General features: G+C 38.2%; 1 protein-coding gene and 1 non-coding gene across 2 annotated transcripts in view; both read left to right on the forward strand.

Moving 5' to 3' along the window:
- The window catches only part of LOC123956095 (integrin beta-like protein 1), a 177,796-nt gene that overhangs the window by 71,639 nt on the left and 90,987 nt on the right, over window positions 1-15,170 (forward strand). The window contains exon 4 of the mRNA XM_046028330.1: window positions 12,459-12,605. Within this exon, the coding sequence (XP_045884286.1) occupies window positions 12,459-12,605 (147 nt within the window). The remainder of the gene's footprint in view (window positions 1-12,458; window positions 12,606-15,170) is intronic.
- On the forward strand, window positions 5,787-5,893 carry LOC123925350. Its single transcript, XR_006814957.1, has one exon. It is a non-coding gene; the product is annotated as a U6 spliceosomal RNA (small nuclear RNA).

The following is a 15,170-nucleotide window of genomic DNA, read 5'->3' on the forward strand; positions in this document are numbered from 1 at the left end:
CTTTTCTTGGGTATTTGTACAGAGAACAGCCTTGGAAGATAGACTTGTCTCCTTCTGGAGCAAAGAGAACTATTTATAGCTTAGTATAATAAAATAATGTCTCCTTGAGGGGCAAGTTCAAGTATGCTTACTACCCCTTATGAAAGAGTCAGGATGCATCTCTCTGGTCTTCCTCTCTTCTAACACACCCCATTGTATGTGCCAGCATCATTTGGCCCTCATTGTGTTGTCCTGTGGGAACTGGGATTTGATAAGTGACTCAAACTGATATTTCAGGTGAAATATGCTATTTCATATTATTCATATAAATATAAATTTCATTTATTCATATAAATATGCTATTTCATATAGCAGAATATCACACTGCCATTAATGTGAGTAAGAGAGTTCTTTGACTCTGACCCACAAGTCTCATGTCTCCACAACATGAGTCGAGAATACATGAAACTGTAGCAGCCTAATTGGTTAGTTTCAAATAGGATAAAATAAAATCTCAGCCCTACTTCAAAGTCCTTGACAGAAGTTCTCCAAGATTTTAGGTGTAAAAATAATTAAGACTCAGAACAACATAAACGTTATATTGCTCATTTTAAGAAAACTGGTAAGTATGTGTATGTAGCAGATTCAACTTTACATTATTTATCTTGAATCTTGGATATTTAGATACGCAAAAGAAATATTGCTTATAATTCCTTTTCACTTTTCTCTAATATTCCTCATGAACCTTCCTCCTGTTTTCCAACTGCTCCCTGAATGACAGGGAAAAAAATAAAATAAAATAATAAAACGTAGTTCAAGCCTGCTTGAAACTTAGTTTGATTCAGTAATGTAAAGACTATCAGGTTTAATTAACTCTCTTCTGAATAAATGCACCAGTGTTTTTTATTCCTCTTTTTTGCCTTATCTTTTGTCAGATGCATTGGGGGAATATGGATTTTACTAATGTTGTATTATGGGCACATGGAGGTGGAAGAGAAGGCAGAGAAGGACAAGGCATGGGGTGGGGAAAAAGAAGAGATCAAAGGATAGAGAAGCAACAGATAAGATAAAGACTTAAATGTTGATTGAATTAAGGAATAAAAAGGTTAGTAGTCATCTCAGAAAAACATCAGTAGAATGGTGGGACTGAAATCCGAATGTGCAAGAAAGTGAGACTGGGAGAGAAAACTACCCTTTTGGAGATTGGAATAAGAAAGGCAGAATGGACTGGAATAGAGATTAAAATTAGGGACATGTGTTTCATAGAAGCAGTATTGATTACATTGTGTAAAGGAGACTCATGTTCAATTTTACCGTATAAGGGGAAGGTGCTCATTATAGAAGCTAAGCTTGAAATAAAGTAGGGAAAGGAAGTAGGGCTCCAGAGAACCAGAAGGAGAAGAAATCAAGGCTCCTTGAAAAGGAATGGACCTTGATGTGGCCTCTGGGGCTAGAGAGGACATGACGCTGATGAAGGTGGGATAGGAGGAGGACAGGAAGTCTAGGGTTTCACTCTTGCACCTGAGTTTGAGGGTAACCAAGCTAAATGGCGGCCTTGAGAGCTTGTTAAAAATTTGGAGGAATCGTTTACAGACATTAACCAAGAATTTCCTCTTCTGTAAGTGAAGATGGTAATATTTGTTTTCTTTTTTTGATAATAAAATAGGATAATATGAATTAAAGTGATTTTTCACTTAAGAGTTTACTGTATATTTGTTATTATGCACTACGGAATACCTTGGTAAAGCTGTTTTCCAAAGTCAGTATCTGTATGCCCATGCCAAAAGGAAGACAATATGCATCACCTAGAATGATTAAAAATGAGATACTTTGGGGGCGCCTGAGTGGCTCATTCCGTTAAGCTTCTGTCTTTGGCTCAGGTCATGAGGTTCTGGGATTGAGCCCCTGGTGCGCTCCCTGTTCAGCTCCTTCTGCTACTTCTCCTGCTTGTGCTCTCTCTCTCTCTGTGTCAAATAAATAAATAAAATCTTTTCAAAAAATGGAATACTTTGTAAATTTAACAATAGGTGAAGCTTATCTATCATGAATTATAATGACTGTAGACTTTCAGAATGGGGAATGACATGGCTCATGAGTTAAGAACAGGGAGGGCATTTTGGACTGGGGTGGGTCAGCTTTGAATTTAATCATATCTTCACGTGAAGATATTCCTTTTCTTTGGAACAATGGTCCCCACTGTTTCCATGCTCTTTTCTACTTCTCTGGATGGCTTGGCTTTAAATGGTTTCGAAACATCTGAGTGAATTGGCTGTTACAGCAATCTTTCCTTCCCTTTTGATCACCTCAGTGCACACCTCAGTACAATTTGCCCCTCATCTACCAATATCCATGGTTTCTAGAAGAGCTCTCTTTGTCAAATGAGCTGAGTCCAGTTTTTACTCCTTAAGAAATGAGGTAGGGATATCTCAACAGAGTTACAGAGTATTATATCCTTACAAAAAAGAAAAAAAGGCTTTATATCCCATTTAATTTTTTTGTCTACTGATCTAGGTTTTTAAAGTTTTTTTTAAGGAACTCTGAAGTGACAGCTCATTTTAAAGTATTTCTTACCTTGTCCATGAATTGCTTTTCAAATTTTATAAAATACTTCATGAGTTACTGAAGAGTTTTAAAAATAAATGGTAATGAGTTCAATTTGGTCTCCATGCCAACTACTGATATATATTTTCCTGGTGACTGATCTTTATATTGTAGACAGTGCATGATTTAATGTCCTTTTGCCTCCTTGCAAGAGAATGATTTTGTGTTGTTTTTTTTTTTCCCCAATCAAGTCAACCAAATTGTCAACAACTTTTATTAACTACCTACTTTATAACAGCTTAGAACAGAGGTACCCTGGGGAGTTACTGAGTTAATAGAAAAAGAAACCATTGCAATTAGTGGATTTACAGTAAAGTTAACTGAACATATAAATGTTAATTTTTGAACTGAGAAGGAAATAAAAAAATAAATTGTTGCCATCTGCTCCTTTTTAGTTGGAAGAGGAGAAAATAACATTCCAAAGAATTACTTGATCATAACGTTTGGAGATTATGAGGTGATCATAGATAATCTTTCACTGAGCCCTTGCACAGACTGATTTAAGGAGCAATAAAAGAGTTCTTTATTAAAAAAACAGGTTTTATAAAAAGTAGACTTTACAAGAACTCTTAATAAAAGTTCAGACTTTTTCTAAAGTCTACTTCTTGGTCATAGTTTGGAAGCTTTGTTTAGGGGAGGATTTGCACAGTCCATAGGAATTTAGTAATGCAGTAGAGCTAACTAGAGACCTGTGGTATTCTTTTCAGGTGAAGGAAGTGGTTTTATTGTCTAGAAAACAGGTTTGGGGAATGGAGGAATTTCAAGTAGAATGATTAGAGAGATAAGCCATGAAGAGTCATTTGGCCTGTTTCTCAGTAATTGCCTAAGCAGTGTGTTTCACTAAATGGGGAATTTCTACTGATTTTTTTCCTATTGAATTTAGATATAGGCAAAGAGAATTATATACTTCTGTTCAGAGATTTTTGCCTTCTGTAACCTTTAGGTTGGTCCTGGGTACAGTATGTACAACACTCAGGTAAACGTCAGCCATTATCGATGGAGTCATCTCTGAAGCATATGGAATAAAATGTGCTGAATAGATCAGTGGGTGGCAGTTACCTTTTCAAACAATAAACTCAGACATGTAAAATGATAAACCTTTATTTTTTCATCATTCTTCTAACAATACCTTGAACTTCTGTATTACTCTGTTAGGACAGTCATAACCAAGTACCACAAACTGGATGGTTTAATGTACAGGCATTTTTTGGTCGCTCTGCTCTGGGGGCTAGAAGTCTCAGATCAAGGTATCAGCAGAGTTATGTTATGAAGGGGAATTTGTTTTATCCCTCTCTCCTGGACTTCCAGAACTTTGTCAGCCATCTTTGATGATCCTTGGCTTGTAGAAGCTTCATCCCAGTCTTGATCTCTGTCTTCATCTTCATGTGGTGTCTCTGTGGCCAGATTGCCCATTTTTATAACAACACTAGTCCCATTAGGTTAAGGACCCACCCTACTCCAGTACTAGGGCATCTTAACTAATTACATCAGCAATGAATTTGTATCCAAATAAGACCACATTCTGAGGTTCACTAGGGTTAGGATTTCCATGTGTGAATTTGGTGGGGGTGGGGAGAGATACTATTCAACCTGTAATAGCTCCCATGCTACCAAAGATAAAAACCTTATTTAATTTGATTCTGGGCGTGCTCATTCATTTGGGGTTTCCCTGGAGTGGAGATAGAGAGTCTTTGGGGGTCAACTGCTCACGGCCCAAAGGGCACCGCCTCTGCCTCCTTATCCCTGCTCATGTCCTGTTCTGTGGTTGCTGGGTTCTGTCTCGTCTGCCATTTACTACATCTGTGCTTTCCATTTGATCTCAGGTTGGCGGTTTTTGTAATTCCATCTACTCATTTTTATCACAAGCACTCATTAGGTAGTAACCTTCCTTTTCCCCAAAATCGTGATTGCCGGCCTGCCCCATGCTGGGTCAGCAGGACAATTGGTGCCCTGTGTTAGGTACTTGCAGCTTTCACAGACATTTCTGTTCTGCTGAAGCTGTTCCAAGCTGGTCTAGAGAAAAATGTACAAGGCTTCTCCAGGGATGTGCAGTGGGAGGTCTACTCTGTCTCTCTGTGTCCCATACTTCACTCCCAGTGGAGGGGGCAGGGGGCAGAGATAGGGCCTTTCCTGGAGACTCTTTCGTAGCTCTACTCTGCACCTCCCACCCTGGCTCAGCGTATAGCCCTCCGATGATAGTGTCCTCCCATTCAGATAACCAAGCATTGTCTACCTGGCTCTTTTAGACCCTCAGGCTGTAAAGATGACTCTGTCTCCTTGGTGCTGTGTCTTATGAATATGAGTCGGGATTCTCACATCTCCTGAATGCCCCTCAAGGCCAAAACAATGTTCTTTAACATTATCACTTAGAGGAGTATTTCTTCTAACAGATTAATTTTTTTCTTTTTTTAGATTTTTGAATGAAGTACTACATAAAGTGTAGAAGATAAAAGTGATAGGATGTTTCCATGATCTAGCTTAAGAAATAAAATCTTTCTTCTATTTTTGCAAACGCATTGCTTAAAACAATTGTCTCAAAACCCTTGAACACATCTCAAAAAATTAAATTTACCCATATACGTGTGCTCTAGGGCCCTGTATTACCCTTTCTCATGGGGGAGATGCACAGTTCCTTAATGGCTGTGAGAATAAGGGCATATGTAGAGTTTACTCTATAGACAATCAATAGAACTTGAGATGTAGAAACCTAACATTAACAGATGAAGAATATTATTAATTTTCATTGAAGATACATTTACAAAACATTTGGGGAAAAAACCCTCAATATTGCGAGGGATGCCGAATACAGTCTCATCATCCAGTGCTTCCATATTAAAAGAGAAAATTCAGAGTCTTGCTAAGTCTCGTATATGTACTTAGGTACACACATGAGCACGTATATGTATCAATGAGCACACACATACATATACATGTATCTCCACTGACCAGATGCCTGGGCACATGTATTTATGTACTGGGCAAGGAGGCAATGGTGAGTGTGGAACTTCTTTTCTTCTTCAGCAAAGCTGAAGAGATTTCACTGGTCTTAGGTCTCTTGTTCTGGTCACAACATTCTGAGGTGATTCAGTTCATTTCAATTGACTAAGAGATATTGGTGGATGTTAAATTTCTAAGGCCCGAGTGCCTTCTGTCATTTGGTATAATTGATCCTAAGAGACACTTCTGAATAAAAGACCCTAACAGGAGTGCTCGCTTTGGCTGCACATATATTAAAATTGGAACGACACAGAGAGGATTAGCGTGGCCCCTGGGCAAGGATGACATGCACATTCATGAAGTATTCCATATTTAAAAAAAAATCTTTGAAAAAGAAAAAGAGGGGCACCTGGGTGGCTTAGTGGGTTAAAGCCTCTGCCTTCGGCTCAGGTCATGATCCCCGGGTCCTGGGATCGAGCCCCGCATTGGGTTTTCTGCTCAGCGGGGAGACTGCTTCCTCCTCTCTCTCTCTCTCTCTCTGCCTGCTTCTCTACCTACTTGTGATCTCTGTCTGTCAAGTAAATAAATAAAATCTTAAAAAAAAAAAAAAAAGACCCCAACAGGGGACAAAAGGCCAAGGCAGAAACTAAAGGAAGTGAGGCCTCTATTATTATTATTATTACTACTTATTTTTTATTGCAGAAGAGAGTGAAGAATCTCTGTAAGAATTTTGGATAAATAGAATGTTAGAGGTGGGTGCTAGAAGGAGGGAAAGGGAATAGAGAATGTCCCTCATCTTGTCCGGAGGCCTTTTCCTTCTGTCTTTCCCTCTCCAGACACCTGAGAAATACAACACATGTTCTTACCGTTATGGAGTTGCAGGCAGGGAAGGACACCAGCTTCCTGGGTGGTGGGGATGGAATGGGTAGGGAAGACAGTTCCATTAATGTCTTGTAAAGAGACATACCCTGCCTCCCTTGAGGAATACTGAGTTCACATACTTTCGACTTACCAGACCAAAAACGAAGAGAACCAGGCCAGACAAATTCAAGGATTAATTGGCTGAAGGTCACAAGGCCAGCTGTGATAGAATCTGTACTAACAACGAGGATTCCTGAATCCCCAAACTTGTGTGTGTGTGTGTGTGTGTGTGTGTGTGAATTTGAAATAATTTATATTGCTTTTTCTTTGAATTTAGGAAACTTAAGACGTAAGACTCAACCAAAATACAGTGTCAAGCTTTGCTATAATTTATATTTCATCCCTCAGTCTCACGTTACCAGATTTCTCATTGTGAATCTCCTGATTTTTCAGTACTTACCCCAAATTCACATTAAAAATATACATATCAGGATAATCTACAATAGTTTAATGGGTGCTTTGAATAACAAATAGAATTCTGTGTCATGATTGTTTTCAGTAGCAAACAAGATTTGTTTTCATATGCTGAGTGACCCACTTGAAGAAAGTACTTTGCTTTGTTATGAGGAAAATAAAATAATTCAGGCCAAAGTGTGGATTTTTTAAGATGAAAGGAATGTGGGGCTCACATAGTCCAATTTCTTAGTTCTGCTGCTAAGCACAGAGGTCTAGAGAAATTAGGTGACTAGAGGCCTGAATTCTTTTATCTACCAATGTTAGCATTAATTTTAAATAGTAAAGTCTGATGATTTTACTGTTGAGTGTTTTCACCAAGGATTATCAACAAGCCAATTCAGGGCATGTGAATTCCAAAAGGAAACAGCGAAGAGTAGACCAGTGATGTCTATGCCACCAATTCCTGGCTTTTACTGACACCATCTTTCCTAGAACAGAAAGGGTCAAATCTGTGACATTGCAACTAAACAGAATGGTTATCATGGAGAAAACACAGCTTTTCAGCTTATAAACTATGTGACCTTGAGCAAGCTAATTACATTTTAGTCCTCTTATTTGTAAAACTGGGAAACAAAAATCTGTCTCACTGGCTCCTTCTAGAAATAAAGCCGACTAGCATGTATAAAGCACTTACCGTGGTATCTGGAAGGCAGTAATTACTTGTGTCCCTTTCTTCTAATTTTCTGATCAAGGTCACGTGGCTGACTAGTGTCCAGGCAATTATTAGAGCCCAGACCTTTTATTTTCTAGGGCAAAGCTCTATTCTGCGTAGAAAATGTCCATTATTTGCATCATAATGTTCTCAGGAATGGGAAGAAGAAATACCTGAGAAGTCATTTTTTTGTTAGCCTGAGAAGGAAGCCAGGGACTGGTGCCCTTTCTTGAAAATAGTCAAGTTTCTACTGCTAACTGAGATAAGGGATCCTTTCACAATCTTTTCTTAGAATTCTGGTGTGGCGTAGCTAATTCTTTTGTCTCTTTATACAGAGAGAGGGTGGGGGGATTTATAATGACTCAGAAGTGGAGGAAACTTGAGTGTGTCTCTTATTAACTGAGCTTGTTTGAATGCGTTGGAAAATAGGACACGATGCAGGCAGGGCCAACCGAGTGCTCAAATTAAAATATCTGTTTCAAGGTTACCATGAGGCTCTAGAAGGCTTTCCCCCTAGCTTACTTGGCTCCCAGAAAGAATCATTTTTAAACATCTAAATGTTAAAACACAAATGAAAAATTATTGTCAGTATTCATGAAATAATCATTAATAATCGGGATTTTCCAGTTTTGTTGTGATATATTGACATGCCACACTGTGTAAGTTTGGCTCATGATGGCTTGACTTACATCCATTGGGAAATAAAATGACCACAGTAAATTTAGAGAACATCCATCATCTCATAGAGGTACAAAAACACTGTTTGTTTTTTCGTTGTGATGGGAACTCTTAGGATTCATTCTCTGAACAATTTTCACATACACCGTACGGCAGAGTCAGCCGTAGTCCTCAGGTTGTGCATTACATGCCAAGTACTTCCTCTAACTGCAAGTTTGTACCCTTTGACCACCTTCTTCTGACTCCCCTCCCTGCCCCCCTGCCCCGGGAAACCACAAACCAGATCTCTTTCTTTATGTGCTTGGAGTTTTTGTTGTTGTTGTTGTTTACTTTCTTTTTGTTTTTAATATTCCTACATATAAGTGAGATCATACAGTGCTTGTCTTTCTCTTTCGACTTTAGCATAATGCCCTCAAGAGCCATCCTTGTTGTCCCAGACAGCAGGAGTTCCTTCTTTCTGGTGACTAGCCTTTCACTGTATGCATATACCACATCTTCTTTATCCTTCCATCTTATACCCAGTATCTGCCAACCTGTGTATCCACTGCCTATCTATTTTTTAGCCTTTGAAGACTCGAAACCAAAGATGTAAAGCTACTCTGATGGGCACATTAATTTTGGCAGTTTACTTTTTATCCAGAGTATCAGTAGACTTGGAGGGGAGTTCAGTGCTCTCCCCTTGTCTCTATTAGTTTTTTTTCTTATTTGGAAAAGAAAAGTACTGTTATTTTTTGCTAGTTTATACAAATGGCCAATGGACTTTTTAAAAAAAGTTCTTCAATACTGGTCAAGTATTTCCATTTGTTCACAGTTTGTTTTAATTTAAAAAGAAAAAGCAGCAGCTTCTCCACTGTGCACTAATAAATTCGTCACCACTGCCTCTGGAGTAAATTAGTGCGTTTGCATTCCTAAGGTGAAAGGGATCCAGAAGTAATGGGGAAGCCACTGACGGCCTTAAAGAATCACAAAACGGAGTTTATTATGTCTTTACCAGGATGCCTCGCCTTTACCATTGGAGATCAAGGCTAGGCTTAGCTCCCCTCTGTGAAGCCCTGGGGAAAGCCGCCAGGCTTCCACATTCTTCCTTGAACAGGAGACTATTAAATCTACTAGATTTTACCCTCCACTGTGGCCTGTCTTCCCTTTCCAGTGACTGGGCTACATCACTGGCAATCCTGCAAGCAACAAGAATAGCCATTTACCTTTTCTTCCTTATTACTTCGGTAGGAGTTGTTTTGGCATTTCTCTGACGTGCTTGTTTTGTGTGTGTGTTTTCTCCTGACTCCTTGGGAATTTATTTGAAGGGCAACATGTTTATTGCCAAGCATGTTGGATTGTTCATTTTAAGCCTACATTTTTTAAGTGTGGAAATTGGGTTATCTGAGAAGAATCAGAACTGGAGAGATGAATGGTGACAGGCAGGAATGGGAACGCTTTGCTGGTTAGGAGGATTTCATGTAGCCAGCAAAGACCACCTTTCAACCTTGGGCAATCAGAGCTCTCTTCTGGGCCTCATGATTCAGGGATTCTGCTTTAGTTCTCTTGAGCCATCTATTCCCAACGGGCAAATTATTTTGAAAAATGGAATGTTTTTTTGAAGCCATATTTGTGACTCTGCAATGGAGATGAGCTACATAATGTTAAGTACAGTAATGTAGGAACCGAATTCCCTGAGCTTTGCTCAAGAAATTAATGGCTGTAGAGAAAGAGTAAAAATAGTCTGAAGATTATTTTCTATCTTAAAAAAATTATATATTTACCTACAAATTAGGTTGTACAGGGTATTACTTAATAATTCTTGACATTAAAAAATTGATTTCCGTTCACTTTCCTAAATGGGCAAAAGTGAATGAATCAAGGAGGTCTTCATAGGGTATAAAGTTTAGAAACAATGTAAAGGCAGATGACCCTGTCCTACACTGGCTGTCATCTTCACCTCTGAGGAGATGCTAAATGAGAAGCTGAAAGTACATTATCTAATACAGTGTTGGTCTAAGTGTGGGTTTATGAAATTCACGTAGGTTATGAAAGAGATTCCCTAGTAAGAAATACTGTATATTCTGAGCAAAAGCTAAATAGTTTTTTCACAGCAGGACATGAAGAAGCTTCAGTGTGCTGATTTATATCATAATCCACTAAAAGAAGAATATAATGGTTCTCTTTCCCATGTCTACCACAGAACCTTTTATGGGAGGAGTTTCTGAACCTGGGCCTCTATGAGCTAACTTTAGTGTGTGATCACCTGAGAATATTCTTCTACTAATGCTTCCTTGGGTCAGTCTGAGATGGAGGAGTCTCTCTCTCTCCTCTGTATATTTTTAAATTTCCCTCTTATTTTTAAAATTTAGCCCTCCCCTTGTAAAAAAAATCTGTAACCTTTGGTCTCCCCACCATTACCCATTTCCATTATATATAACTTCGGTCAGGGTCTGAGATTGTCCCATCCAATATAAAAGAAGTGCTGAATGTTCTTTTATTGTAGATTCAGCAAATCACTACTACTGCATTTCATTATCTTCTAAATCACTTCTGTTTTCTTTGTTATGGATACGAAGCTACATTTTATTGGGATGGACCATATGGAAATAGCTGATATTAAACTGATAATAGTGGCGATCCGTGTCGTTCAACCTAATATGTTAATATTATCAAAGAGAATTACAGTTACCAAGATACTACTTTGCAAAAAGAGACTTAGCTACCTAAAGAATTTGGCTTAATACTTTCATAAATTCTTTCTAAATACTTTCTTGCTAAATACTTTCATAAATTAATACTTTCATAAAAGTGACCTCTTCTGCCAACCATCCAGTATGGATGTTTGGCAGAAGAGATCACTTATGCTTGTAAATGATACCAAGTTGGCCGAGATTGATAATTACCATGTAAGGCCAGACAAGAATGCAAAATGATACAATCAATTTGACAGTAATGTGCACTGGATAAAATGAATTACAGTTAGGGTGCATGCAAGGTTTTGTTTGCAAAATAGAATAATTAATTTGAAAAATGCAACAGGAATAGAAACATTTACTTGAACTGGGCAATATTCAGAGGAGTTTAAGTCACAGCCAATCATAGAGTCAGGCTCTGCTGAACAGGCCCAAATGGGACACCTCTGAGCCATTCATTCTGACCGACCATCTGGACCTCATCATGTAGATTTTGGCTGCCACACTGAATGACTATTGGCACTAGATCAATGATTCCATTCTAAGGTCTATGAACTTCAGGCATTGGGACATAGCATTATTATTTTGAGTAATATAAGAATACTCTCCCTGCAGCCCATTTAAACTCTGCTCATCTTTCCAAACTCAGTTAAAGGTCAAGAGGTTCAGAGAGTCTCTCCATTCTTATTTCTATAGGAGACGTATTGCTTAACTTAACACAGGGTCTGACAAACATTTCTGGCTCAAGATAACACCAGCTTCTTTGTATATGGACCTCAACTTTGAGCTTTTTAAGTTACTTCAAGACAAGAGCCCAGTATTATACATATATTATATTTTGGTAGGACTAGTGTGTAGTCAATGAAAACATGGGTAAGATTCATCAAGCAAGACTTAGGAAAGTTAGTTACCACAACAATAAAAACAGCACAATGTTGGTTTGAGAACATAAAAAGTTGAGAAATTTCTGTGGAAGTAGATGACCACGGCTCTTATCCTTTTGATTCTTGAATTAAATTTTCTCATTAAGAAACAAAATATGTAATTATTTTTTGTGCCAATCATATTCCATGATGGTATTTAATATAGCCATTAAAGTTTATTACATTCTAAATATAAATCTAAGTCAGTGTTTGGTTTAGTGGAGTTTCATGTAAGATTTGTTACTCAGAGTTGGTGGTTTTATGTGTCATAAAATGAAGTTGAAATAATTTTTATTGTGCTTTCGTGTCTCAACTGTGGAGGTGCTTAATGGATTGTTTATAGTGCTAAATTTTCTGACCAAGTGTATAATTAAACTTCTGGTTTATTCTTTATCCTCCTGTCTCTACAAATTAATTAATGGGTTTAGAATGATTTATCAACATTGGTTATTGAAGTAAAATCCACAAACTACATTATACCATCTACAGTAGCATTACCTCTCAGCCCCTGTAATGTATATGTATTTGAATTTATTAGAGCTCAGTCCCGAACCAATGTCACCCTTGAGATTTTCAGTTACAGTAATGAGTTCCTTTGGAAAATAATTCGAGACTAACTGGATGTTGTTAAATTCTCAGGCCATGGTAAGTGTGACTGTGGCAAGTGCAAATGTCAGGAAGGTTGGTTTGGGGATGCGTGCCAGTACCCGACTCACTGTGACCTGACGAAGAAAAAGAGTAACCAGATGTGCAAGAATTCTCAAGATGTCATCTGCTCTAACGCAGGTAAGAAATCCATCTTATGAAAATTCTTAAATAATCCCATTTTGGTTTTTCATGGAAATAGGTAGGCGTTGAGAAATGTGGAACCTCTGAGAGAGACTGCTTTTGAGTATATTTTTTTTGAAATGAAATGCGGATAAATCAATAGGGGGAAAATGTCATCTTGCTGAGACTGGCAAGTTTGATGCTCCCCAGCTGTTCCAAATGCCTTCTTCAAGCAGGATATTCACAGGAAACAACACCCCAACAACATTTTATGTAAATTGTGAGCCATGATTTTGAATGCTGGTTTAAATCTTTTAAAGAGGATTTATATAAGCTGACTTAATTATTTTCTATTACAGTTCAAGGGTGTTTGAATATATACCTTAGCATCAAATAGAACCAAAACTTTTTAATGTGATAGAGGCTTTAGATGCACTGGATGTGAAACTCATAGGAAAATATAGTGAAATCACAATTTTATGTTTGGTGAAAATATTTTTACATCTCATAGAAGACATTTAAAAATGTTTTTAGAAATTTATAGTAAAGCTGTTAAAATTAATTACCCAGATCATATAAAACAAAGCAACTGGTTTTGGTTTCATTAGTGCTTAGCTGATGTTACATATTTGGGCACATGGAACCTCAAAAGTCCACTTTTTCTGAAGACTGGTGGAATTTGGGAATTCTCAGGTCCAAAGCTGGGAGCTTTGATTGAGTTGTTTTGGTGGGTGTGGTTTGGGCTGCAGTGGTTTATGGTTTTTGTTTTGTTTTGTTTTTTAATTTCTTTTCAGCATAACAGTATTCATTGTTTTTGCACCACACCCAGTGTTCCATGCAATACGTGCCCTTCCCAATACCTACCACCTGGTTCCCCAAACCTCCTGCCCCCCCGCCCCTTCAAAACCCTCAGGTTGTTTTTCAGTGTCCATAGTCTCTCATGGTTCACCTCCCCTTCCAATTTCCCTCAACTCCCTTCTCTTCTCCATCTCCCCATGTCCTCCATGTTATTTGTTGTGCTCCACAAATAAGTGAAACCATATGATACTTGACTCTCTCTGCTTGACTTATTTCACTCAGCATAATCTCTCCCAGTCCCGTCCATGTTGCTACAAAAGTTGGGTATTCATCCTTTCTGATGGAGGCATCATACTCCAGAGTGTATATGTACCACATCTTCCTTATCCATTCGTCCGTTGAAGGGCATCTTGGTTCTTTCCACAGTTTGGCGACCGTGGCCATTGCTGCTATAAACATTGGGGTACAGATGGCTCTTCTTTTCACTACATCTGTATCTTTGGGGTAAATACCCAGCAGTGCAATTGCAGGGTCATAGGGAAGCTCTATTCTTAATTTCTTCAGGAGTCTCCACACTGTTCTCCAAAGTGGCTGCACTAACTTGCATTCCCACCAACAGTGTAAGAGGGTTCCCCTTTCTCCACATCCTCTCCAACACACGTTGTTTCCTGTCTTGCTAATTTTGGCCATTCTAACTGATGTAAGGTGGTATCTCAATGTGGTTTTAATTTGAATCTCCCTAATGGCTAGTGATGATGAACATTTTTTCATGTGTCTGATAGCCATCTGTATGTCTTCATTGGAGAAGTTTTTAAAGCTTTCCCAGAAATTCTTTTGGAAAACCCTGGGTGTGAGCCATTGTTTTGGATGCTAAAGACAAGTTTTTGACTACAAGAGCAGTGACTATCTTCCTTCTTGAAGTCCCATTGTAGGTAGAGTCCTCCTTTGTTCAGAGCTATCATCTTTCCACAGTTTGACTGCAATGAATTGCCCTGTATAGATTAAGCGCAGTAAGGGTATTTTGCTAGTAGGAATCAAGGCCTTACCCAAAGCAAGTTATGAGTGGATGGGTCAGCACCATGACTAATGGTCTTAACAGTCAGGTTATTTACTGTGTTAACTGATCTTCTTCTTGCTTCTCTCCAGCACCTTAGTCTTTTCTGTCTTCTCTGTAGAATTTTTCTACCTCCAGTTCCTAACACTCATCCCTACACATACACACGTGTGCGTGCGCACACAGACACACACACAGCCTTGCATGCTTACCGTATAGTCTCATTGTTTTGAAAATGTGAAGCTTTCCAAACTTCTTTCAGTAATAAAGCTTGAATTCTGCTTTGTTTCTTTGTTCTTTTTGGCTCAATTTATATATTTATTTTTCAAATCAAATCTAGGGTTTTTTTTAAAATAAAACATAATAAACAAATAGGAGTTAGTTTAGGAATGCATATGTTTCAACATTTAAGTGAAAAAAAAAAAACATGATTTGCTACATTAACATACCTTAAAGAAGAAATTTACAGAATTGTTCCAGGAGATGATGAAACATATTTGATAAGATATAAAACACAGTTTTAAGATACCTGAGCCTCTATCTTTTTTTTAAATCGGTTTAATACTTTTGTATAATCAACCATCCCTATTCCAGTTTCAGTCACTGACCGAACAATGTCCTTTACAGCATTTCCCTGCCTCTGTAGGATCAGGCTAGGGCAGAGTTATATTTAGCTGTCATCTCTTGTTAGCCTCCTTTAATCTGGACCATTTCCACAGACGATGGTGTTA

Source organism: Meles meles, chromosome 14 (assembly GCF_922984935.1).
Source record: "Meles meles chromosome 14, mMelMel3.1 paternal haplotype, whole genome shotgun sequence".
NCBI lineage: Eukaryota > Metazoa > Chordata > Mammalia > Carnivora > Mustelidae > Meles > Meles meles.